This window comes from Rana temporaria, chromosome 2 (genome assembly GCF_905171775.1).
Source record: "Rana temporaria chromosome 2, aRanTem1.1, whole genome shotgun sequence".
Lineage (NCBI taxonomy): Eukaryota > Metazoa > Chordata > Amphibia > Anura > Ranidae > Rana > Rana temporaria.
This window is the reverse complement of record NC_053490.1, coordinates 273203425-273230774: the sequence shown is the minus strand read 5'-3', so window position 1 is coordinate 273230774 and position 27350 is coordinate 273203425. Positions and strand designations below refer to the sequence as shown.

Sequence of the window (27350 nt, the reverse complement as noted above, 5' to 3'; positions counted from 1 at the left end):
AAATAAAAAAAAGTCCATGCGTGTTTATGACATTCCTTCATACTCAAACTCGTCCAACTACAGTGCAGCGTTTCTTCCCCTCCCATGTTCCACACACCGCCCCCCCTAATTATTCCCAGGTTGCCATGGAAACGCCAGGTCCCGCCTACTGCACTGCACGCCTCGACCAAAAGTTCCCTCACATTTCCCACCTCAAGGACCGCCCACTCGGTGACGTTGAGTGTAGCCATTCGTCGCGGCTCTCGTCTCCGATTGGTTCGGGTTGGCGCGAAGGTGCGCGACTCCGAGACACGGGGGAGGCGGGAAACAATAGCAGGAGGAGCAGGCCGGAGCGCCGGGGATTGTGGTAAGAAGCTGGCCTGAGGAGCGGCGACGGAAGGTGTGCGCGGCAGAGGACGGAGGCTGCTTTCTGACAGCGCTATGGCGGACAAGGAGGGTGAGTGCAGACAAAGTTCACGCCTGTAGAGATAAGCCATGACCGCGCCGGACAGCCTGTGGTTGCTGGAGGGCCTGGAGTGACCAGCCCCGTGTGAGTTGTAGGCTGTCCACGCCTCAGGGTGGTGGTAAGATTTATTTCAGAGAGTCTACATCGAGAATATATTCTCCTCACCACCATGTGCACTCCTCATGAGAGTAAACTGTAACATTAAACTATAGGCTTCCTGTGGACATCAGCATTCCTCAATGTCTGTCTACACACTGGCACTTTCTGTCATACCTGTTGATCGTGCCAACAGAGGTGAGCAGATGACGCCACGATCTCCACCTCAGCCAATCAGAGGAGGCTTTGCATTCATTCCTAGAATGCAAAGCAGAATATGAATGGCTGAGTAGCTTTGTTCCCTGTGTGGAAATGGAAGTTCCCTTTACACTGCTGAGGCTGCATACACAGTGGGCACCCCTATTCGCATAGAAAACAGATTGTTTGTGCCAGCTTGGCTCAAACAAACCAGTAAAGGTGGGGCTCAGCTTTAGGCTCCATGCTCCATATAGAGCATTTTTTTTGTAAAGTGTTTAGGAGAGTTTTACAACGTTTCTGCCTCCAAGCTCCAATCAGAAACGCAAACTAAAAGGATTTTTTTTTTTCCTGCCTCCAAACATTAAAGCAGTGTTCCACCCAAAAGTGGAACTTCTGCTTTAAGCACGCCTCGCCCCCTTACATGCCACATTTGGTATGTATTTTTTGGGGGGGTGGGGGCTTTGGTAGGAGTGGGATTTCCTGTTCCTACTTCCACCTCCGGTGATAACTCTTGCCTTAGGTGGGCCCTCCCTCTAGGTGATCTCCTGGGACACGTGACAGGTCCCAGGAGATCGCCTGTCCATTCCGGGAGCGCAGCGTAACATGCGCAGTGAGTGCCCGACTGTGAAGCCGTAAGCTGTCACGGCCGGGTGCCCACTGTGTGAACGGGGGGGGGGGGGGGGGTAGCGACGCTCCGGGTGGCCGCATCGCTGGACCTTGGATCAGGTAAGTGTCTGTTAAAGTCAGCAGCTACACTTTTTGTAAACATAAAAAGGCTGGAACTCTGCTTTAAACTCAAAATATGCATAGACACACAGGAAAACATTGAGTTGCTTCTATAGGCAGAACACAAAACTCCTGTAGAAGCTGCGATTTTTAAGCCAGTGTGCATGGAGCCTTAACCGCTTGTCAACCGCACGCTGTCAAATGACGGCTGGCGTAACACTCCATTGTTCTGACAGGACGTCATATGACATCCTGTCATTTAAAGCCGCTAGGGGGCGCGCGCACACGTCGCCTTACTGTGAACACAATGCGTGTGCCCGGCATTTTCTTTTTACCAAAAATATGTAGAAGAATACGTAACGGCCTAAACTGAGATAACATTTTTTTTTGTTTTAAAGTGCTATATTATAGCAAAAAGTAAAACATATTGTGTTTTTTTTTTCTTTTCGAAATTTACGCTCCTTTTTGTTTTTTTGTTTATAGCCCAAAAAATAAAAACCGCACAGGCGATCAAATACCACCAAAAGAAAGCTCTGTGGGGGAAAAAAAGGACGTGAATTTTGTTTGGGAGCCACGTCTGGGCAGGAAGGGGGTGTATGTGCCCAGTAGGCAAGTGGTTTTAAGTAGTTGTAAAGCTTCTGACAAGTTTTCCTGATGCCAAGAGAAAAATGGTGACAGAGGAGGGACCACCAGCTGATTGACACCTGCAGCTTGGTTCCTGGGTGCTGTGTGAAGGGGGGGCGTGTCCTCCAATCAGCTCTGAGTTCTCACTGAGCTCTGCAGAATGTTACTTCAGCTCGGGCTATATGTAAGGGTTTATAACCAGTTAAAGCGGAGTTCCACCCAAAGCTGAATTTCGGCTTATCTGATTGCAACACCGACATTTGGCACCTTTTGGGGGGGGGGGGGGGGGCTTAAAACTGTACATTTATATTCTCCATCAGCCATCCCCCACAGTTCTCTCTTGACCCTGCCCTTTTTAGATTGTAAGCTCTAACGAGCAAGGCTCTCTGATTACTACTGTATTAAATTGTAATGTGTACTGTCTGCGCTTATCTTGTAAAGTACTGTGTAAACTGTCGACACTAAATAAATCCTGTTTAATATATGTGATTCTGCACGTCCGCATAGAGGGCGTGCTGCCTCTGCTGTAATTTAGTCACAGCAAAAGCTCATCATCGGGTTTTGGCCAATGGATGTCCACCACCACTGGGTGATTGGTGAGGAGACACACAGGATGGAGCTCTGCCTATGTAAGCAACACAGAGCTTTGTCCTGTCAGCAGGGATGCACTGGATTTTGTTTCACTGCAAAGCAGGGAATAAAGACCAGCACATCCTTAGTAAAAACACCACACACAGTACACACAAACGCTGGTCGGGCACACATTTAACCCTTTGATCACCCTAGATGTTTACCCCTTCCCAGCCAGTGTCATTAGATCAATGACTGTACATATGTTTAGCACTCATCACTGTATTGGTGTCACTGGTTCCCACAAAGTGTCAGTGGCATATTTGATCACCTCCTGGGTTTTTTATTTGCACTATAAACAAAAAAAAAAAAAACTTTTTGCTATGAAACATATCCAATAAAAAAAAGAAATCTTGATACATTTAGGCCAATATGTATTCTGCTACATATTTGTGGTAAAAAATCCCAATAGGGCCCCTTTCACACTGAGGAGTTTTTCAGGTGGTATAGCACCTAAATACCGCCTGAAAAACTCCTGCCCAGCAGCCTCAATGTGAAAGCCGGAGGCGATGCGCTGGCAGGAGAGAAATAAATCTCCTGCAAGCAGCATCTTTGGAGCGGTGTGTATACCGCTCCTTCCCATTTAAAACAATGGGAAACTGCGGTAATACCGCCCGCAATGCGCCTCTGCAGAGGCACATTGCAGGCGGTATTAACCCTTTTCCGGCCACTAGCAGGGGGTTAATACCGCACTGCTAGCGGTAATAGCGCCGCTATACCGCCACCGCACCTCCGCTGCCCTGTGTGAAAGAGGCCTTAGTGTATATTGGCTGGTTTGCCCAAAAGTTATAGCGTCTACAAACTATGGTATATTTACTGGAATTATTATACTAGTAATGTCGGCGATCAGCCACTTATAGCGCAACTGCAATAGTATTCCAGTGACACAATACAGTGCTAAAAATATGTACGGTCATTGATCTAATGACACTGGCTGGGAAGGGGTAAAATTGGCTGATCGCCGACATTACTAGTATAATTCCAGTAAATAAATATACCATAGTTTGTAGGCGCTATAACTTTTGGGCAAACCAGTCAATATACACTTATTGGGATTTTTTTTTTTTTTTTACCACAAATATGTAGTACAATACATATTGGCCTAAATGCATGAAGAACTTTATTTTTATTGGATATGTTTCATAGCAAAAAATATATATATTATAAATATATATTTTTTTGTTTTATAGTGCAAATACTACAAAACCCAGAGGTGATCAAATACCACCAATAGAAAGCTCTACTTGTGGGGAAAAAAAATACACAAATGTTTGGGCACAGCGTTGCATGACCACGCAATTGTCGGTGAAAGTAACACACTGCCGTATTCCAAAAAGAATGGTCTGGTCAAGTGGTTAAAGCCCAAATTGGGCAAACTTGAAAATTCTCCCTTGCAGTCTGGCTGCAACTTGTTCAGGTCAAGGGGGCAAAAAAAAGATTTGCTTTACTGCTCCTCTGCACTACTAGACCAGTCACTGCGGCAGTGCCTTCTGTAGACTCCCAACTGTCTAAGGTCCTGACGTCATCGTGACTGATGTAGGTTTCATAGCTCTGCATTGGACGTTATAACACCAAGAAATAAGTCCACTGTCGGAGAAGAGGAAAAGTGAAATACATTTTACTCTCCTCTAGACTAAATAAGAAGTTAACCCTTGTAGAGCAGGCACAACTGCAATGCACAAGAGAATTTCAGATTTCCCGGAGTTGAGCTTTAACATGTAACAAACATTTTTATTTTTTGAAACCTCATAATCGGTGGCACGTATGCCGTTTGTGATGGGATTGCTTCAGTAAACATTCACCCTGGGTTCACACTAGTGCGATGCAGGAATCCGAGCCGGTTCCTGCATCGCTCCTGTCCTGCAGGCAGTTCACACTGCCTTGTGCAAACTACTGCTGGTGTCAGTTTAGTGCGACAACTGTGAACTCGCACAGGAATCGGATCGCATAGGTGAGAACACCCATGCGATCTGATTCCAGTGCAGAGAAAAACAAGTCCCTGCGCTATTTTCTGTGCGACTCCAATGCGAGTTCAGCCATACAACTGTATGGCTGAACTCGCATTGCTCAGAGATCGCATTTGATCCGCACCTGCTGTGCAAGTGTGAATCCCATATGATCTGAGATCGCACTAGTGGGAATCCAGGCTCAGACAGTAAAATGACACATGATGTGTTGGTGACATGTTCTCTTCTACATGGAAAATTATACATCATCAGCTAATACTAAAGTGTTAGAATACAACCCAATGTGTAGTTTATAACTTCCAAAGTTCATTCTAGTGATCCTGTAGAATTCCAGAATGCAGCGTATACTCCATGGTCTTCCAGCTGGGCCATCTTTATATATAAGCTCTAAAATGGACAGAGCGTACCAGCCTCTTGCAATATCTTCAATATAACTTTATTAAAAATGGGAAATAAAGTTTTGTTACAGAATTTGCACATAGTGCTTTTCCTTTGTTTGAAGAAGGTGCTCCTCTGTCAGTGAATATTTCATGTCAGTTGCACCGACAGTCCTTTAGATTGACAGCAACATTGTATTGCTCTGTCTTCAGGAACTTAGGGCTTAACCATCTAGCAAGGTGCAGGAGAAATCCAGCTGCATTTACCATTGAAAAGATATGACTTAAATGTATATTTACCATTTTTGCATTGAAAATGCTGCACAACGTTCTCAGAAATGAAAATTAAAAAAATGTTTGGCTAGATTTTATTACTGTCTTCTTTTTCTGGGCACAGCTGCATTTGACGATGCTGTGGAAGAGCGGGTTATCAATGAAGAGTACAAGATCTGGAAGAAGAACACTCCTTTCCTCTATGACTTGGTAATGACCCATGCCCTGGAGTGGCCCAGTCTAACAGCTCAGTGGCTCCCAGATGTCACCAGGTTAGTTTCTCACCAAATTAACAAAGGTCTTGCAAAATTAACTTTTTTTTCTTCCCTTTTACCTCCTAAAGTGAGTTACAATCTGATTATGCATTCTTTATTAAAGTATATCAACAGTAAATTTGTAGCCTCAAAGTATGGGAAAGTTAAAACCACCATTTTGCTGTATTAATATATGCTAAAAATACACGTTGACATATCAGAAATGTCAGCTTTTTATTTTCTGTGCAATCTGCACTCTGGTTACCAGTTCTACTTCCAAGCTATCACTGTGGACTATAGAACACCACCTTTTTGTTAATGGAGGAGGAGTTTTGCAGCCCTGTCTTTGTGTGGCAATGCTGCTCCTCCATAGATACTGTATGGTGAGAAAGCATAGTTCCCCCTAGGAAAGGAGGTGTGTTGCATGCTTAGGCCCCTTTCACACTGGGGCGGGAGCACCGTCGGCGGTTTTACCCCGCGCTAGCGTCTGAGGGTTAAAACCACCCGCAATGCCCCTCTGCAGAGGCGCATTGCAGGCGGTATAGCCACCCTGTCCCATTGAAATGGTGGGACAGGGTGGCTGCAAACCGCTCCAGTGTGAAAGAGGTCTAAGTGGGGAAAGTCTTGCAGCCCAGGCATGACAAAGCACGTACTGGTGACCCCCTGCCATGCCACATTTTGGGATGTAATTTTTTGGGGTGAGGGGTGGGTACCTAGTTTTGACAGGCACCCAGCTCCCACTTTCTTGCCAAGTGCTGTGGCAAAGGAAGAAAAGTCACCCCCCAGCCCCCCCCCTTGCAATCTTCTGGGGCGTGTCACAGGTCCCCGAAGATTGCCCGGCCATTCACAACACGTGGCTCATGCATGCGCAGTGCGTTCCTGGCTGTAAAACGGTTACAATGTTGGCGCGGAGAGGAGCGAGGCTTTGTGCGCCCGCATCACTGGACTATGGGACAAATGTGTGTCTGTTTGTTAAGTCGGCGGCACTTTTTGTAGCTGACTTTTAAATGGGTGGAAGGGTGCGGCTGTATTTGTGCAAGGAGAGTATGCTGTATCCAGCCCTGTGTATCCTGCTATAACAGCATTCTAGGTGCTGTCATCACAGATTACTGCTCTTTTTATATAATATTGACTAACAATCTGGCATTTTTACAGGCCTGAAGGAAAAGATTTTAGTATCCATCGCTTGGTTCTTGGAACTCACACCTCTGATGAACAGAATCACCTTGTGATTGCCAGTGTGCAGCTTCCTAATGATGATGCTCAGTTCGATGCATCTCACTATGATAGTGAGAAAGGAGGTTAGTCCAGGCTATAAGAATCTTGCATGTGTCCATAAGTGAACCAGTACTCAATGCAGCTTATGTTCACAATCCTTAAGATGCATGCTATAACCTTTACAATTACTATGCTGGTCATCTGCTATAATTCCACAAAAAAAATACTGGTTCTCACACTTGTAATGCTCGTATTGATACTTGCCCCTGCCACCCACTATTTGGTACCTTTTTTTTTTTTATTTTTTTTATAGTGGGCAAACTTCAGGTGGTGTGGGATGAATGCTTGGCCCTGTAGCCCTTGTGGATCAGTCTGAAGAATAAGTTCACCTTTTGCAACATGTTACGAGTGGACTCTGGCTGTCACAAAAAAAAAAAAAAACTCTGCCCGCACTGCTGCATCACTCATTCACACTGTATTGGAAATGGGGGAAACTACCAGGTCCGGCAGCCTTTGTGGCTGTCTGCTTGTAGTTTTCTATTAACTACCATCCAGTGCTAGTGCATTCTCCCCTTTTTTTTTTTTTTTTTTTTAAGGTGAACTTGCCCTTTAAGACTGTGCTGAGAGCTTACTGCACTTCTAGAATCCTCCCTGTCCTTCTCAAAAATATCAATGCAAAAAAGAGATTTGACCAGAAAGTACTTGCATCAATCAATATTTAAAGGGTTCACCTCTTCGTAAATGTGACTGAGCACTGGACACTCACGGAGGGAAGGCCAATGGCATAAGTCCGCTCAATACCAAATGTGAAATCGCAATTCCAGTACTGAAATGAGCACTGCCTAATGTTTGCTCCAAGAAATTGCATGTATCTGATCCCTTTTTTCTTATAACCTTTTTGCAGAGTTTGGAGGCTTTGGCTCAGTCAGTGGTAAAATAGAAATTGAGATTAAAATTAACCATGAAGGAGAGGTAAACAGAGCTCGCTACATGCCTCAAAACCCCTGCATCATTGCAACCAAAACCCCATCCAGTGATGTCCTTGTGTTTGACTACACTAAACACCCATCCAAGCCAGGTAATAATCTGCAGTGGTTTTAACAAAATTTGTGTCCATATGTGCGCGTGTGTGTGTGTGTGTGTGTGTATATATATATATATATATATATATATATATATATATATATATATATTCTCTCCAGGCACTTTATTAGGTACATCTTGCTAACACCGGGTTGGACCTCTTTTTGCCTTCAGAACTGCCTTAAAGTGATTGTAAAGTATTTTTTAGCTAAAAACAAACAAACCTGTACAATGGTTTTGCACAGAGTAACCTGCATCCTCCTCTTCGGTGCTCCTGGTCTCCCCCTCCGGTTGAGTATCCCCACAGCAAGCAGCTTGCTATAGGGGCACCCTAACAATGTCCATTCAGACACTGAGCTATGGCCCGATTCCGCCCCTTCTCTCTCATTGGCTGACTGATTTTGACAGCAGTGAGAGCCAATGGCACCACGCTGCTGTCTCGACCAATGAAGGGGGGGGGGGGAGTCCTGGGCAGCAGAGACACTCCTACAACATCGCTGTTCCTAGAGGGGCCTCAGGTAAGTATGGGGGGCTGCTGCACACAGAAGGCTTTTTATCTTTATGCATAGAATGCATTAGGTTAAAAAAAATCTGCTTTTACAATTGCTTTAATTCTTCATGGCATAGATTAATAAGGTGTTAGAAACATTCCTCAGATTTTGGTCCATGCTGACATAATGGCATCATGCAGTTGCTGCAGAAGCCATTATGTAGAGCTTTCTTTTGGTGGTATTTGATCACCTTTGCGGTTTTTATTTCTTTATCGTACACCACAGGACACAGAGCCATATTCATTACATAAGTGGTTGTATGGTCACCAGAGGTGATTGGACAGTGGCACAACGAATCAGACAGTTCCCCTCCATATAGCCCCTCCCATCAGGGGAGTACCTCAGTTTTTTTCACCAGTGTCTAAGGATTGGACGTATGGAGATGTGTTAAGGGAAGCTTGACTAAAGGAGCTAGACCGTCGGGTCCATCCATGACGCTAAAGTATTACGCAAAAAATGGATGAGATCCGGGCCTCAAGCATGAGGCATCGCCTGTAATGTCTCTTTTCGAAGGACTGGGCTCTGAGGTTCCAGTACTTTCGCTATTGCAGCTAAGAAGCCTGGTCAGAGTCTTTTACAAGGCCCAGGGAAGAGGTCTAGTTTAAATAGGAACCCATACCCCTGAAGGTTGGCACACAAAACCCGCTGAGATGGGAGAAGATTGGTACTGTCTGTAAGATTAGCAGTTAAACCTGCGGCGGGGGAAAAGGAGCCCAAGATTTTTTCTTTAAGCGGGGGTTCACCCTAAAAACCATTTTCTAACATTACATGACTCTCGACAATGACAGTATGCCTTTTTTTTTTTTTTTTGCTGTACATACCTTCGTACAGCTATTTTCTTCCCTGGCTTCCGGGTAGTGAATCCCGCGGGAGTGGGCGTTCCTATCCAGCAGGTGATTGACGTGATGACAAAAACTACCTTCGCATAAGGAGCGTCACGAGTTGCCAAAAGAAGCCGAACGGCGGTGCGCAGGCGCCGTATAGCACCAACTCACTACCCGGAAGCCAGGGAAGAAAATAGCTGTACGAGGTATGTACAGCAAAAAAAAAAAGGCATACTGTCATTGTCGAGAGTCATGTCAATGTAATGTTAGAAAATAGTTTTTAGGGTGAACCCCCGCTTTAAGTACCCTTCAATTTAGGCCAATATGTATTCTGCTACATATTTTTGGTAATAAAAAAAATAAATAAAAAATATCCCAATAAGCGTATATTGGTTTGCGCAAAAGTTATAGCATCTACAAACTATGGGATAGATTTAGGAACTTTTATTTTTTTCGGGACTGCGACATTGCTGTGGACATTATTTACCAATACAGTAAGCAGTGCTATATAAATGCACTGATCACTGTATAAATGGCACTGGCAGGGAAGGCGATTAACAATAGGGTGTGGTCAAGGGGTCTAATGTGTTTAACTGGGGGTGTGGCTTTCAATGGAGGAAAAGCGAGATCGTGATTTAGCTTAGTTGAAACACAATCTCTTTCCTCCCTGACAGATCAGCGGTATGCTTTGTTTGCATCGGCACACCACTGATCAGTCTCCCCTGTGAACGATTGGAGCGTCGTGCCAGCCATCGTGGCTGCCGAAACGCTGATTCTCAAGAGGTTTGTTGGGGGTGAGGGGCAGACTCTTTGACATGCTAGTTTTTGTCTACGCTATTAAATGATTGTTACATTCTCAGTTCTGATACATTATTTTGCTGTCTGTTTTTTTTTTTTGTGTGTAAAATAAATTATATATATGTGTGTGTGTGTGTGTGTGTGTGTGTGTGTGTCTCTGTATGTAACCAAACACCATGTTGTTGTTTTTTTTTAGGTTTTTTTACATGTCAATGTGAATTTTAAAGTTTAATAAACGTTCCTTTTGTATTTCAACGCTACAGATGTGCCTCTAAAGTCCATGTTTCCTTTTGTAATATATTTAGGCCGTTGGCATACACATACCTATCTGCATTCATAACGCCATCTTGTGATGCATTTTAAATTTTAAACTACAGAGGATTCATCGGCTCTTGCTGCCTACAGCATTTCCAATTTTACAAGTAGTCCCTCGCATTGCACTCTGATGCTTTGGGATGGTGGGTCAGCAAGCCCAGACCACAGTCTACTGGTTGCTGACCCCCCACTCTAAACACTTCCCTTTTTATTATGCCTGTGTGCATGGCCACATAGGGTAACATAGAGGGGTGTTGTTTTAAAGGTTTGAAGAAAAAGATCAAGTGCCTTTTTTTTTTTTTTTTTTTTTTTTTTTTTAATCTTGTGTGCTGAAGTCAGACATCTAGAAAACCAGGTGTTAGAAGCTATCTAAAGATGTAAAAAAGAAACCCATGTGGACTTATACCCACTGTGTGATTGATTTGAGACAATTCTTTGGCGAAGAGTACACCCCAACTGTTTTGAGTTTACTAGATATTTTCATCCATTTTGTTTTCCTGGCTTAGATCCTTCAGGAGAGTGTAATCCAGATCTTAGGCTTCGTGGTCACCAAAAGGAAGGCTATGGATTGTCCTGGAATCCTAACCTCAGTGGGAATTTACTTAGTGCATCTGATGATCATGTGAGTAGCTGACATTGCTGTATTTACCTTGTGACATAGTAATTTGTATACATTTTTGCTTTTGCCATTAAGATCTTATGGTACATAATTTGTTATTTTCTACAGACTATTTGCCTATGGGATATCAGTGCAGTCCCCAAGGAAGGAAAAGTTGTAGATGCCAAGACCATCTTCACAGGACATACTGCAGTGGTGGAAGATGTTTCCTGGCACTTACTACATGAGTCTTTGTTTGGATCAGTGGCAGATGACCAGAAGCTCATGATGTGAGTCTTCCCGATCATAAAAATGTCTTTAAAAACAAACTATATGTAAACCTAAGGTGGTTGGGTGTTTCCCTCCATACCCCACTGTAGACTTTTTTTTAGAACGGTTTCTTGTTGCAAACTTTCTTTGCTGGAGAGTTTGCCAGTAACAGCACAGACTGGCATTGTAAACAGTTTTTTTTTGTTTTGGGTGTTTTTATCTTTTTATTTTTTAGGTTCCTGCATTCAGTTGGCCACTGAAATGCTTGTGGTTCTTTCCTTGCCTGCCCGAATTGGGCAGCCACCTCGATGCAGGTCAACAGCCAACTAATGGAGATTACACTTTCAGCTTCCTTTTTTTTTCAGCGCAACCCAATTGAACAAGTTCTAAAAAAAAAAAGTTTTTAGGATCTCTGAAAAACAACTTTTGATACTTTGCATAATTGTTAAAGCCTCTTGGATCTGATTTGAGAAAATTGGACCTGTTCGTGATTGGGTACCAAAAGGGTTGTTTCAGTCTCTTGTCAAACTGGGGTAACAGAAGATTCTAAAATGCATTTTGCGTTGGCAGTGTACTGGTTTTCCTCATGCTTATGTTGTAGGGTAGTGCCATTTCATTTAAACCTTTACTGAGCTCATAGCTCTAGCATGAAGTGGACAACACCATTTTGAAAATCGCCATGTATGCCTGATTTTGGAACCAAAACTATGAACAGTTTCTAATGCAGGGACTTTCAATTTTGTGGTTGGTTAGAACGGTATCATTTGGTTCCTTTTGTATTCTAGATGGGATACCCGGTCTAACAACACATCAAAGCCTAGCCATTCTGTAGATGCTCACACAGCAGAAGTCAACTGCCTTTCTTTCAATCCCTACAGTGAATTTATCTTGGCCACTGGGTCAGCAGACAAGGTAAAAAACTTCATATTGCCCTTTACACATTTTTAGTTCAGCAAAGTACTGCAAAAAGCACTTGCAAAGTGCTTTAAAGAGATCATATAACAAGCTTACAACATTGCAGATTAATGGAACGTGTAAATATTTGCTTTACAAGGTTACTTGCAGTGTTTATTTTATTTTTTTCCCCCCTTTCCATAATTTTTTTTTTTTTTTTTTTTTCACTTGCAATGTACTTTTTTTTTTTTTTTTTTTTTTTATTATTATTATTATTATTATTTTTAAAATTCCAATGCAGAATAGGTATATAAGACAAGACCGTGCCAAGTGTTGTGTGTTTTTTTTTTTTTATTATATTTGACAATTGGCAAAATTCTTACCGCGTACAGGGTGGATTTTGTACAGCATTTAAAAAAAGGGGGGGGGGAATATGTCTCAAGAGAAATTATAGACGCAAATCTTTTTATTTTGTGTTTTGCATATCAAGGAGAGATGAGAAATATACTTAAGTTTCTCTCACATCCATCATTCCTTTCTCTTATCTATTGTCTGATGGTTCGCCATGTAACCTCTACAGATTAATAGAGATGGCTAGCTCCATTTAACTATTGAAGTCTAAACAGAAATATTCATACCAGACCAAAGGATGGTTTTGGTGAGGGTTCCCCTTCAAGATCCTCGGAGCAGAAGCCGCACCGCAAGTCCGGATCATCATGATCCAATTTGTAGTGCGACTTCTATTCAAATCTATGGGCTCTCATGGGTAACTATTTTTTGGACATGTCAAAAATCAATGAACGCTTGACAAGGCTAATGCAGCTGTATCCAGCATTAAGCCGCTTTTAGCAGCATCTGAATATTTTACAGCTGTAACGCCAGTCTTCGGGACATGCTGACCCTGGGTTGTGTGTGTTTTTTTTTGCAGTTTGAAAATGCCTATGCTACTTACAACTCCTAAAAGCCTGTGTGCATGAGGCCATAGAATAACAGGTGTTTTTAAGCTGCAAAAAAAGGCTGACGCTGCTAAAAAGCAGTTGAAGAACCATCCTGTATGCATGAAGCCTTAGGCCTAAAATGATTGTGTTTTATGTAAAAGTGTGCAAAATGGCCCTGGCAGCAAAAAGGTAACGTTGTGCAATAAACCTTTAGAATTGTCCAATGCTTTGTTTAAAGCAGTAGTAAAGTGGCTTTAATGTAACCCTTGCACTAGCGCCTCCTGCCCCTTTAAGGGGGTTTAAGATGCTGAGGGCGGGGTTTATTACCATGTGACCACCATGATTGGCTGTCCCCATGATCAGCCAGCTCCTGATTGCAAGTATCAATCCTGGAGCTTTCCGTTGGCCACTGATCACTGCTGAGGGGCGTGTGCTTATGGCACAGTTGTAGTTCCATTCTGGTAAACAAATATGCGGGCCACTCGATGTTGAGGCCCATCCATCAAGAGGTTAAAAAAAACTGCATGAAATAAGTTTTTTGTATAATGTGCTAGTATGTTAATCAATGAATCCACCAGAGAAAACCCCTCAAATGTTCCTAGCGTCCCAAAAATTAGAAACAAGAGGACAAACTGTACTACTGTATTCTAGTATCAATGATTGTTAGTTGCCCTTTAACCCCCTTAGCGGTAAACCCGAGCGTGACTCGGGGTGGATTTTTAATGCTAAGAACGGTATCCCAGAGTCACGCTCGGGGTGGACGTGCAGAGTGTGCAGCGGCGCGGCTTACCTTTCGCAGCATCCACAGACAAGTTACTCACCTTGTCCTTGGATCCTGCGATGCATCCCCGCTGTGTGAGCGAGCGGGTCCTCCTTGCTCGATTCACTGTCTCCCCGTGTGCCGCCGATCTCTGTTCCCTGCGACGTTACGATGCACAGGGGCGGAGAACGGCGCCAAATTCAAAAAAGTCAACAAACACGATACATACAGTATACTGTAATCTTATAGATTACAGTACTGTGTGTAAAAAATCAGGGCTGTGGAGTCGGTAGATAAATGTTCCGACTCCGACTCCTCAGTTTTATGTACTTCCGACTCCTCTGTATTAATATGCGAATGTATTTTATACATTCCTTGAGGGAAAGAAACGCAACCTACCACAGGACTACTGGCTGGGAAGCCAACAGTCTGTCTTTTGCTTAAACTGTGCAATACAGTAAACACAATGAAAACAATCAAGTGGCTGGATAGTAGCAGCAGGCATAAACATCAGGAACAGGATCTTTACCAGTTCAAAAATACAAACCACATTAGTTGGTTGTTTTAGAACAAAAACAAAGCTTATCAATAATGAACCAAAAACAAAATCTGTAAAACCTAGAAATGGTTTATATTAATCTTGAAATGTAGTTATAGGCTTAGCAAATGCAAATCAATTCAATGTAGAGTTCTAAGGAAGAGAATTGCCTCTGCCAGATCCTCTTTCATAGAGGCTCTTAAGTCAGACTGAGCCTAGGTTCACACTGCTGCGAATTCAAAATCGCGGTAAAATGCGCGATTTTACCGCGATTTCGCGGCTGCGATTGTGCCGTGATTTTGGCCACAATTTAATGTAAATCGCGGCCCGAAATCGCAAAAAGTAGTACAGGAACTACTTTTTGAAATCGCAGATGCGGCGTCGCACTGATTAGGACAGTGCCATTGCCGCCGATTTGAGATGCGATTTGACATGTCAAATCGCATCTCAAATCGTTCCAAATCGTACCCAGTGTAAACCAGGGCTTTATTATTTTTAGGGCTGAAAATAATCTTTCGACACTGACTTGGGTGGGTGGCATTGCAGTAACTATTCTGGCCACATCACTAACGATCTCTGGATAAACAAGGATGGCTTCTTCAACAGTAAGTTTTGATGAGCGATCATACTTTTCAACTTCTTTTAGTGCTTTATAAAACTCCTGTTGGAATTTTTTTATTTGGACACTTACTGGTTCTCTAACATGCCTTCCCTGTAAAAGCAGAACACAACACTATGGAAAGTAGAAGTATTGCAGCTCCTAATTGTGCGTTGCGTGCCATATAGTGAAGCACATGAAAAGCATGCTTCTTCACGGTCACTTAACGTGTTCGTTTTGCGGTTACGTGAGGCACTGCATGCATTGGTCTTTATTCGTAGGCCCCATACACACGACCGAGTTTCTCGGCAGAATTCAGCCAGAAACTCGGTTCAGAGCTGAATTCTGCCGAGAAACCCGGCCGTGTGTACACTTTCGGCCGAGGAAGCCGACGAGGACCTCGGCGAGGAAATAGAGAACATGTTCTCTATTTCCTCGTTGTTCTATGGGAGAACTCGGCCCGCCGAGCTCCTCGGCGGCTCCAGGACTGAACACGCTGAGGAACTCGATGTGTTTGGCACGTCGAGTTCCTCGGCCGTGTGTACGGGGCCTCACAGTAGAGAAGTCATTAATTATAACTTTATGTCAATTGGGACATTTAAACTTGCTTTTTTTTTATTTTTTTTATTCCAATCTAAATTTAGTAGGAGTCGGTGCATTGTTTGCCGACTCCGACTCCAGGTACCCAAAATTTCCCCCGACTCCTCGACTCCGACTCCACAGCCCTGTAAAAAATACACACCCCCTTGTCCCTAGTGGTCTGCCCAGTGCCCTACATGTTCTTTTATATAATAAAAACTGTTCTTTCTCCCTGCAAACTGTAGATTGTCCAAAAGTGTCCCTTTATGTCAAAAATGGTTTTAGATCAGCTAGAAAACGGCGATAATAAATTATAATCACTTAGAGAATTGTGCGATAGCGATTTGTGGGAAAATGCAAGGAGCACCACCGTAGGACCCCAGAAAAGTAGGATCGGTGCAAAACCCTTGCACAGAGCAGGCAAGTAGACATGTTTAAAAAAAAAAAAGACTCCACTCTCCATAGTTGGACCACATATCCATGACACGAAATCGCCTGTATCAGCATGCCCGACAGGGCGCTGTTGATGCAATGAGGGAAATATGGAGTAGTCGCTACGAACTGTGGGGTAACTTACGCCATCGTAGGAGTGTGGATCTGCACCGCCCCCCATCCATAAGGGGGTGTTGGGAGGAGGAGAAATGCACTCCGCTATATATATCTAGTAGTATTTTGGTTTGATCTTTCTTCTCGTGATTGATATTCAGATAAGGCAAGAGATAGACTACGAAAGTCTACCTTTTTACGTTCCAAGATGTATATGTTTTGTATATTCATTGTATGTACAGGTAAGCCTTATGCGCTTACCTGTAGGTTCAAGTTATCAAGCAGTTTACAACCGCTTTAAGGCCCCATTCACACCTGGGTGTAGCGTTTTCAGGCAGAAAATACCGCAATTTTGCACAGGTCAAAAGGTCACCAATGTAAAAAGCAGAAACGCCCAAATCTGCCCCAAAAAAGTTCCAGAACTTGATTGGGCTTCAGGTGTTTTGGAGTGGAGATGTGAACCATCTCCGTAGAAAATATTTTTCCCTCCAGCGTTTTGTAGCTTTAGGCTTCAAGCGACAAAACACTCAGGTGTGAATGGCTCTAACTGAATGTACAGAGACGGCTGTAGCTCTGATATGTAGCAGTTTAAACTTTTTTTGAGTGTTGAAAGATACCTGTCCTTTAAAAAAAAAAAAATGCAGGGGAGGGGAAATCAACTTGGTTATTTGCATTCCTGGAACAAACATGCAGATTCTCGCATGCCTTTTGAATGGGTCAGTGACTTAAAATGTTGAGAATAATAACCTTGCTATTAGCATTCTCAGTAATGCTTGGAAATGTTTCTCTCGTGACATGTTTTCTTAAAGTAAAGGGACATTCATTTTTTCTTTTTATATATTAAGCATTGTAGTCATGCATTCCATTGTACCTATATTTTTCTTATCATAATTCCTCTTTATCTGCAGACTGTTGCTTTGTGGGATCTGCGTAATCTTAAGCTCAAATTGCATTCCTTCGAATCCCATAAGGATGAGATTTTCCAGGTATGGGCCTTGCATCTCATTTTTTTTAATGACAAGTAGGTTTTTTTCTGATGGTGTATAGCTAACTGCGGCATGCCTTATGAAAATGTGTATATTGTTGCAGGTACAATGGTCTCCACATAATGAAACTATACTGGCATCCAGTGGCACTGACCGAAGACTGAATGTTTGGGATTTAAGGTATATTGAATGGAGCCCTAATCGGTCTATTATGATATTTATCTGTAAGGAAAATGTCTTGGCATTATTCTAGTAACTTCTTGACAATTAACTTGCAGTATTGTATGGCAGGTATGCAGTCTGTTACTGAATGTTTTCCTTTACCTGGGAATTGGAAGGGCTGCAGTATTTAATTGGCCTTGGCTTGAAGGCATTTTAGATAAGTCGGTTGTAAAGGCTTTATTTTTGCCTGCTTTGTGCAATGGTATTGCACAGAGCACCCTGAACCTCCCCTTCTGTGGGCACTCTTGGCACTTCTGTGTGTGTGCCTCCATAGCAAGTTGCTAGTTATAATGGTGGCACATCTGTGGGATTGATCCCAAGTCGAGCTGTGTTCTTGTGTTGACACGCACATCGCAGCTCAGTCCTGCTCTCTGATCAATGGATTTGATGGAGAAGAGGAGAGAGCTGCTGCAGATGGGCACATCACTGGATGGAGATAGGACTAGTAAGTAGATAAGTCTACAAGTGTGTGAGGGGGAGATGCAAGTACTGGGACGTTTTTAATCTTTTATTTTTTTTCAGGGAATGCATTAACCTAAATGTTTAGTTTTTTTAGAACCACTTGCATCTTATTGCCTTGTAACAGAACAAACTAATAATGCAGTTATTGGCAAATTCTCAAACTTTAGTTTCCTCACTCTTGCTGTGTATTTACTGTTACATTATTTTTATTCTATTTTTTTTTTTCCCTACAAGTATTTAAAAAAAAAAATGTAAAATTTTAATTAGGGATGTTTGTAGTTACTCTGCTTTGTGTTTAATACAGGTGCATCAATGTTTCTACCCGAGTCTGAGATGTACAAATCAGTTAGGATGATCCCTGATTTGGCAAAAGTGTATTTATAGGAACTATTATCAAAGCACAACATTCACCAATAGAGAAATCAATATGAATAGCTTTGTACACGTTTAGATATTTTACTTTTGCAGAATTTTGATTATACACATCAAACTTTTGGATTGCTTGCTTTGTATAGCGCAACAATACCTTGAGCTTGGACTAAAACGGCCTATAAAGTCTTAGAAGCATGACTTCCAGGGTTCACATTAGAGGTCGACCAATATATCGTCCGTTTTTTTTTTTTTGCATTTGTTTCATCGGCTTCGGCCGATTGTGCTGGGGGGTAAAAAAGGCAAATTAAAACTTCAGAGTGACTTCGCGCTGCAGAATTAATCATTAAAAAATCGTGATCTCGATTCAACCCCCATGACGCGTTTGCCGTTTCTTTCATAAGTGGAGAGACTTTATCTGCTCACTCAGCTGTCAAAAGAAAATATGGGGCAGTCTGCCAAGTTCTTAACAGGAAACATTGTAACTAATGCTTCCTTCTTGGATCAAAGGGATACAATTCTTTGTGTAAAGAAAAAATCTGTCAGTTTGTAACACAAAACATTTTAACTAACTTCCTTCTTAGAGCAAATGTGTGTAGATGCAGGAAGTTTAACCACTTTTTCTGACACTTGTTTCTTAAGTTAAAATCAACATTTTTTTGCTAGAAAATTACTTGGAACCCCCAAAAATAATAAAAAAAACTATCTATACAGAGACCCTAGGGAAAAAAATGGCAATATTTTATGTCACACTGTATTTGCCCAGCGGTCTTTCAAATGCATTTTTTTGGGGGAAAAAATACACTTCAATGAATAAAAAAAAAGAAAGAAACAGTAAAGTTTTTTTGTTTTTAATGTGAAAGATGTTAACCTACGAGAATCGTGATCTATTTTCTAAACAAAAATGTGATTCTCATTTTAGCCGGAATCGTGCAGTTCTAGCGTGACTCGCGAATGACTTCTGTAATAGAAGTCAATGCAAGTTGCCTGAAGTCTCCCCGTGGAGCGACTTGTCTCTTCTATCTGGGCAGCCTGCCAAGTCTGAGAAAAGAAGCAAAGATGCAATGTTTCTACTTATCAAAGGACTGAACTCCGTGTGTAGGAGATCTTGGTTTAACCATTTAAAGCGGATGTCCGCTGAAAAAAAAATATTAAAAGCCAGTAGCTACAAATACTGCAGCTGCTGACTTTTAATATTGGGACACTTACCTGTCCTGGAGTCCAGCACCGTCCGCAGCAGAGGACGAGCGATCGCTCGTCACTCTGCTGCCCCCCGCCATCCTCGGTGAGGGAACCAGGAAGTCAAGCGCTCCGGCTTCACTGCCCGGTTACCTATGGCACATGCGCGAGTCGCGCTACACCTGCCGATTGGCTCCCGCTGTGTTCTGGGAGTTGAGTGTTCCCAGGACACAACGGGGGAGGGGGAAGTTAAGTCATGCCCGCGGTTTACCCGAGACTGTGTGGCCGGAAGTGGGTGCAAATACCTGTCTTTAGACAGGCCTTGCAGGCTTTTTTATTTAATGTCCTGCCAGCGCATCGCCTCAGTGTGAAAGCCCGAGCACTTGGACTTTCACACTGACTGCAGGGGAGCAGTTTTTTAGGCGCTTTACAGGTACTATTTTTAACCCAAAAGTGCCTGAAAAACGCCTCGGTGTGAAAGGGTCTAACTGTTACATTTTATGAGATAAAGTGAAAAAAAATCGACCCATCGTATCTGCTCAAAAATCAGCGTTTATATATATATATATATATATATATATATATATATATAATCGGCTGTTGCGATTTCTAAATATCGGCCAGAGAACCCATATCAGCCAACCTTCAGTTCCCATATATGATAAATTCCAAGTAGATCAAAAAAAAAAGCTTGATGTAAAGATCTGATGACTGTCTTATTTAGCCTTACAGAAATTTCAATGCTGCAGCCAGATGTTAAGATTGTTTCAAATCCTTTAGTAAATCCACATCTTTGTGAGTGGTGTCACAAGTTGACATGGGTCTTAAATTTTTCTGCTCGTTCAAATCAAAGGTGTAATTTTGTATGCTGAAATTTCCTTTGCTTTTTAGTAAAGTTGCGTATTTTCTATAAACCCTCACCAATATTTTGTTTATTTTTTTTTTTTCTAGCAAAATTGGAGAGGAGCAGTCCCCAGAGGATGCAGAAGATGGTCCACCAGAACTATTGGTTAGTGTGTATTTTGTAATCTTGGAACCAGTGTTTTTTTGTATTGTTCCCGTATTTATTGTTGACGTGTGGTGTGTGTTTTTCTATTTTTTTCTTTTCTTTAGTTTATTCACGGAGGACATACAGCAAAAATTTCTGACTTCTCATGGAATCCAAATGAACCATGGGTGATCTGCTCTGTTTCTGAAGATAATATTATGCAAGTCTGGCAGATGGTGAGTTGCGAAGTCCTGCAAAAGTTTTCTACAAACACTGGTAACCTTTGAAAATTTTGAGTGTGTATAGTGTTTGTTTTCCCATAAACATGTTATACTTGCCTGCTCTGTGCAATGTTATTGCACAGTGTCCCCAAATCTCCTCTTCTGAGGTTCCCCGCTGGCAATCCTGGCTGCTTCTTTTCAGTGTATGGACCCCATAGTAAGCTGCTTAAAGTATAAGTTCACCTTTCGGTAACATGTTGCACCCGTATTTTGGGGCAAGTAACCGTGACAAACGGTAGTAAACACTTGAGAGGTTCTGACCACTCTGTCCAAAACTATCTTTATTGGGAGCACGTCTGGGTTGTTTAGTCAGCTAGCTGTGCATTGATGAAATTGGTGAACATCATGGGCTACAATTCACTTTTGTTTTAATTTCTATTACTTTCTTGATTGCTTGATTAATGGTTACCTGTGCCAACATTATGATGTGCCCTGACGTCTTCTAAATGTTTTCTTCAGGCTGAGAACATCTACAATGATGAAGACACGGAGGGTGGTGTGGATCCTGAGGGCCAGGGATCCTAGACATGTCTCTTCCCCTGGTGCAATGTTGTCTCACCAGATCAATCTCTGTATGCAGCACTTGGACATTGATAACCTTCTTGTGCTTAAAAAGTGCAAGCTGACTCCATATCTCCATCACCTAAACTTGCTTTTATTCATCTTAGAAAAACTGTCCCTCCGTTTTATTTTATATATAAATATTTTATATAAGAATGCGATTTTAACAATGCGTCCATTACAAGAGTGGTTTTAAGCAAAGCAAGAAAAGGATAAATGGCATCAGTTGTGTGACACCATACCTTCAAGTGCAACTGTCATTTTTGGAGTCTTGGACCAAGCTGCTTCATGCAAACATTCCTTATTTTTCCACTGGAAAAGTCAACTGCTTCTATTACAATCATGGACATCTTCCCAACAGTTTCCCTCACCCGTATTGTTGCATTTTTATTTGAAGTATGTATTGTAATTTAGACTTGTCATCAACTGTTTAGTTGTGCTTAACAGTTTAAAGGGAGAGCACTAATATCCCTTTTATTGTGTTTATTTGGCTGTATGTGGTGGATGAGCACCTCACATAAAATAAATAGCTTGTTTTTCTACATTTCTTTGCGCTATAACCTTGAGGTGTAACTAGGGTGTGTGCAGTAATATACTCCTACTGCAAAAAACTTCAATTGGGTAAGTTTAGACCATAAAGTAATGCCTACATTAAGCACGTTCTTATAAAATTTGAAAACCAGATATCGCTGTAGGATATAACTATTCCTCCCTGGTGCACTTTACTGTTCAATTGACAAAACAAGTTCCCAAAATGTAATCCCTCATTTGGTTTTTCTCCTTACTGGTGATGTGCCTTTTTGTGGCAGCTATTTCAGAGAAAGTACCTTCTTCACATATTCTGCTTCAGTCTTCAATCCTGAATTGATTATTTTAAGCATGTCCGCTTGGTTGGATGGCAGTCATTCCTTTTTTGTCACAGATTTGAAAATCTGTCCATATAGTTCAAGATATCCCCTGAAAAATAAAGCATTGCTGCAGTTAGAGTATAAACCAGGAAAGAACAGGAAATGTGTTGAATAATTGATAAAAAAATGTATACAGCATTTTATTGTGTGATCTTGCAAGTTAACATAAAAGCTACTTGTTTTCAAGACATTAACCACCTAACTTAACCACTTAAGGACAGAAGGTGTTTTTCAAATTCGGTGTTTACAAGACCTAAAACATTGCTAGAAAATTACTTAAAACCCCCAAACATTATATATTTTTTTTTTTTATAACACCCTAGAGAATAAAATGACGGTCATCGCAATACATTTTGTAACACCGTATTTGCGCAGCAGTCTTACAAGCGCACTTTTTTTGGAAAAAAATTCACTTTTTTGAATTAAAAAATAAGACAACAATAAATTTGGCCCAATTTTTTTATATATTGTGAAAGATAATGTTACGCCGAGTAAAATGATACCCAACATGTCACGCTTTAAAATTGCGCCCGCTCGTGGCATGGCGTCAAACTTTTACCCTTAAATCTCGATAGGCGACGTTTAAAAAATTCTATAGGTTGCATTTTTTGAGCTACAGAGTAGCTCCAGGGCTAGAATTATTGCTCTCGCTCTAACGATCGCGGCGATACCTCACTTGTGTGGTTTGAACACCGTTTTCATATGCGGGCGCTACTCGTGTATGCGTTCGCTTCTGCACGCAAGCTCGTCGGGACGGACGCTTTAAAACACTTTTTTTTGGTTTTCTTATTTATTTTTATTGATTTTATTATTTTTTACACTGAAATAAAAAAGAAAAAAAAATATAATTTTTATTCCTATTACAAGGAATGTAAACATCCCTTGTAATAGAAAAAAGCATGACAGGTCCTCTTAAATATGAGATCTGGGGTCAAAAAGACCTCCGATCTCATGTTTAGACTTAAATGCAAGAAAAAAAAAAAAGGTGAAATTTGTCATTTAAAAAAATGACAACAAAAAATTGTCTCTTTAAGACGCTGGGTGGGACTGACGTTTTGACGTCACTTCCGCCCAGCAGAGCTGTGAGGACGGGTGGGGGCCATCTTCCCCTCACTCAAGTCCTCGCACATCAGGCAGCAACACCCGATCTCCTCCGCCGCTACCGACGGCTCCGGTAAGCGGCGGAGGGGGGGGCCCTCTCCCGCCACCGATAATGGCAAATTTGCCACGGAGACCGCCGTTATCGTTTACAGGCCCGCCCACTGAAAAGATGGATACCTCGGTTGTGGCAGCAGCTGCTGCCGTTACCGAGATATCCACCTTTAAAAACAGGACATGTATACACAGTGGGCGGGCGTTAAGTGGTTAAATGTCTCTAAATCCTTCATTGAAGGGCACAGCAGATTTCTGATATAAGGGTCTATTTAGACTGGATACAAACCTATGCAGTTTTGGATCTTTTTGCAGATTTACACTACAGCCCATTTAACATGGTTTCCTATGGAACACATATTCTGTAGTGCAAATCTGCAAAATACAAAACGCACTAAATGTATAGATGTGAATCCAGACTTGCATTTGGCAGGTTGCATGCAGCACAACTGAGCAATTTGTGGCATTAAAATGCATTTGAAGTAGAAATCCTCGTCTTTCCTGTGTGGCTGGCTCACAATGATGTACTGCAGTTTAGTGTGAAAGGGAAATGGTATAGACCCATTCACACCTACATATCTAGAACGCTATCTTTAGGAGATTTAGCTTGGTTGGGGGTTTGTTTTTTGTTTCACAGTAGTGACACAGGCTCCAAAACATGGAATTTCAGTGCAAGAAATACTGTGCGGTTTTTCTTTTTCATACTACAATCGGTGATTTACTGTGAAGGTTCCTTTGCTGCCAAGCTTTATGGATCCCCCACCCAGGATAGCTACTTTTTTTGTTCCATCTGAGTGAGTAATATTATTTTTTATATATAATAAATGTGTGTGTGTGTGTGTGTGTATATATATATGTATGTATGTGTATATATAATATATATATATATATATATATATATATATATATATATATATATATATATATATATATATATATATATATATAATCTCAATTGTTACTACAGATAAAATGTGGCAATTGTCTGTTTTACCAGGTTATCCACTTCCAGACCAGCATACCTGTACATCGCTGGACTCTTAAGTGGTTATATCAGGTCAAACCTAAATCCAATTAAGAATCTGGGCATCATCATGGTAACTTTTTTTTTTTTTTTTTAATGGCTGGTTGGCTTTCTTAATGCTAACTAGCTGCTGGATTGCTTTAACAAGCAGTGGTAGGAGATGTCCTCTTCTGCAGCTTTCTTGAACTATCATGTCCCACCAGAAGACCTGAGCAAGCAGCTGGTGCACCAAAAGCCTCGATCAGCTCTTGGGGCTTAGTTTCTGGGTTAACATAACTAACATCACTTTTGGTTTACCCAGATGTCAATGGCCCCATTTAAAAAAAAATCAGAGGCATTTGAAATGCTGATCTTGGTGTTTTTAAATGTTTTTAAAAACAAAAACCCAACCCATTTTCTTTTTAAAAATGTGCATACAACTGATGGTGTATTGAAATGTAGAACGATGCTAAATCCAATTGTGCTTGCTTAATCCAAAGGTACATTTTTCCTTTTTACAATTGCACCCTTTGTGTAGGATCTTAACAATACTGAATCATACGTACCATAATTTTCCTTTCCCGGTGCCTATGGCAGCATACTTGTGATGGAACAATCCCTCAGGACCAGTGAACAGCATGAAAGAAAAAGACAAGGATGCCCCCAGTATCCTTAATAAATAAAATGCTGCCACGGTTAGGCACCAGGAAAGGAAAATTGTGGTAAATATGATCCTATTTTCTGTGTGCTCCCATGGCCTGTGATGTATACTGTATAACTAGTTGACATGGGGGTGATGAGGCTAAACAGCATTTAATGCTGCATTTAGAACAGGTAAGTGCTGACCAGGACAGATTTTCTTCTGAACTCTGTTTGTTAGGGTGCCTGGGTCCACAGTGCTTCAGGAAGGTATGCTGGAATGACTAAGTACCTATTTTGCAGACTCTTAATGGAAACTCTGGCTGCTGCAACTGCTCGTTTGGATGAGTCCTCACCACTGAAGGAGGTTCCATACCCTTCACCCTGTATGCCCTTTGGATAAGTTTCATAATTCAGGCCGCAATTGTTCTAGTTCCTAGTGCTTTTGCACCAAGGAATGATAAATGGCCGGTTTGAGGTTCTGAAGGCCACTGTGACTTCTAGAAAGGCCTGGCCTATAAGATTCAGGCAATCTCCAATTATTTTAAGGAGCCTGTCAGAGGCTCTGGATTCCCTGCAGTATGCTCTCCAGCCCGGTCTGCTTGCAGGTCATACAAATATGGTCCATGAGACAGGACCTAAAGGGCAGGTCTTTGATGAACTCTTTACTTGGTGCACCAGAGAAAGCTCTTGCACAGGGCAAGTGATATATTGATCAGCTGTGCCAATGAGCCTTTGGCACTAAGTAAGGGTAAGCATGCAGACATTAAAGGAGTTGTAAAGGAATTTTTTTTTTTTTAGCTGAAATGACTGTTTACAGGGTATAGAGACATAATAAAACAATATAAAAAGCCGCGCCAAGTATCAACAAAAAATTGAATATAAAAGTTCAACAGTCCACAAATGGTATGAGCAAGTGGAATCGCTGTATTGATCAGAGGCTGATTTGCATGCAGAGATGTTCAGCTTTTCAATGCACCAGGTGACATATATACAGTGTGTGAGATCCCACCACCGAAATTGTATATCAGCTTACCAGATAGCAAGCCTTTAGTGCAGTTGGCTATAGCCCAGCCACGGCCTTTGAATCCCCTGGGCTAAGATGTTTCAAGATTCCCAATTCCCAGCACCTCCTCAATAATCACAGTAACGTGATAAGCGTAACCCAATCCGGTTCACATGCGGGCAGGAAGATAGAAAGGGACGCAATAGCGTGATATCGTAGGTAACAGATTTATTAAAAAAAAGTATTGTACTTACACTTAGACAGTATAAACACAGCATATAAACAGGTAAAAAAGCCGGCCGGCTTACGGAGCCCTCCTCCTCGGCGTGATGACGTCACTGACGCTGCGTCAGTGACGTCATCACGCCGGCCGGCTTTTTTACCTGTTTATATGCTGTGTTTATACTGTCTAAGTGTAAGTACAATACTTTTTTTTAATAAATCTGTTACCTACGATATCACGCTATTGCGTCCCTTTCTATCTTCCTGCCCGCATGTGAACCGGATTGGGTTACGCTTATCACGTTACTGTGATTATTGAGGAGGTGCTGGGAATTGGGAATCTTGAAACATCTTAGCCCAGGGGATTCAAAGGCCGTGGCTGGGCTATAGCCAACTGCACTAAAGGCTTGCTATCTGGTAAGCTGATATACAATTTCGGTGGTGGGATCTCACACACTGTATATATGTCACCTGGTGCATTGAAAAGCTGAACATCTCTGCATGCAAATCAGCCTCTGATCAATACAGCAATTCCACTTGCTCATACCATTTGTGGACTGTTGAACTTTTATATTCAATTTTTTGTTGATACTTGGCGCGGCTTTTTATATTGTTTTATTTTTTCTTGTCATCACACGCTAGCCGCTGCCTGAAATTACTGTGTTGTGATAGCGCGGTTTTTTGGTGTATATAGAGACATAATAGTTAACTGATTCATTTTAAAAATAGATAAAAATCAATCATATAATGTACCTGTAGTGTAGTTTTTGCCTGTTGCTTCCTGTCTCTCTGATGTACAGAGCCAGAGAGCAGTGATGGTTTGTAAAACAAAACTGGATTGGTGCTGAGGGGTTTTAGACACAAAGTAATCACACCTCCTTGATTAGTGACCACAGAGAAATCTCCCAGTACTGTGGTGATCAGCAAACAGACAACCAGGAAGTGTCCAGAACAGACAGCAACATCAAAGCAAAAAACGAACAATGAGGACATGAAACCAGGACTGTAAAGGAAGCTATTTAGCTAAAAAAAAAAAAAATCCTTTAGTGACCCTTTAAGCACAAACACTAGGTGGCTGATAAGGAAAAGTACGTAATCACGTTGTGCATCCTTGCTTGTTTTATGGGGGAGGTATCAAACATTGCCTCCAGATATACCATCGGTTGAGTTGGGAACAACTGGCTCTTTTTGTGGTGGATCAACCAGCCGAACCTCAACAATGTACTGGACAGCTAGATAAGAGTAGAATGTCATTGAGGTAATGATACACCT

At 41.8% G+C, this 27350-nt stretch overlaps 2 protein-coding genes across 4 annotated transcripts in view; one reads left to right on the top strand and one right to left on the bottom strand.

The window, feature by feature from the left end:
- The first annotated feature begins 231 nt into the window (after window positions 1–231).
- RBBP4 (RB binding protein 4, chromatin remodeling factor) lies at window positions 232–21692 on the top strand. Of its 2 annotated transcripts, none has more exons than XM_040337023.1 (12): window positions 232–436; window positions 5461–5608; window positions 6746–6891; window positions 7713–7886; window positions 10886–11001; window positions 11107–11267; window positions 12033–12159; window positions 17009–17086; window positions 17187–17266; window positions 20270–20327; window positions 20432–20542; window positions 21047–21692. In XM_040337023.1, the coding sequence occupies exons 1-12, from the start codon at window positions 421–423 to the stop codon at window positions 21110–21112; spliced, it is 1281 nt and encodes a 426-aa protein (XP_040192957.1). In that variant the 5' UTR covers window positions 232–420; the 3' UTR covers window positions 21113–21692. The 2 variants fall into 2 exon arrangements, with proteins under 2 accessions (XP_040192957.1, XP_040192958.1); XM_040337024.1 differs by having other exon boundaries at window positions 234–436; window positions 17190–17266.
- A 122-nt stretch (window positions 21693–21814) lies between these two features.
- Window positions 21815–27350, bottom strand: part of SYNC (syncoilin, intermediate filament protein) — a 30345-nt gene continuing 24809 nt past the window's right edge. For both annotated transcript variants that reach the window (XM_040337026.1, XM_040337025.1), the window contains exon 4: window positions 21815–22105. In XM_040337026.1, coding sequence (XP_040192960.1) covers window positions 22051–22105 — 55 coding nt within the window. In that variant the 3' untranslated portion in view covers window positions 21815–22050. The remainder of the gene's footprint in view (window positions 22106–27350) is intronic.

What these genes read in the sequence shown, in the direction of transcription:
- RBBP4 (XM_040337023.1), top strand. An exon ending in CTATGATAGTGAGAAAGGAG is followed by an intron (nt 6,892 to 7,712) that starts GTTAGTCCAGGC and finishes ACCTTTTTGCAG; the next exon opens with AGTTTGGAGGCTTTGGCTCA. An exon ending in CCACTGGGTCAGCAGACAAG is followed by an intron (nt 12,160 to 17,008) that starts GTAAAAAACTTC and finishes CTTTATCTGCAG; the next exon opens with ACTGTTGCTTTGTGGGATCT.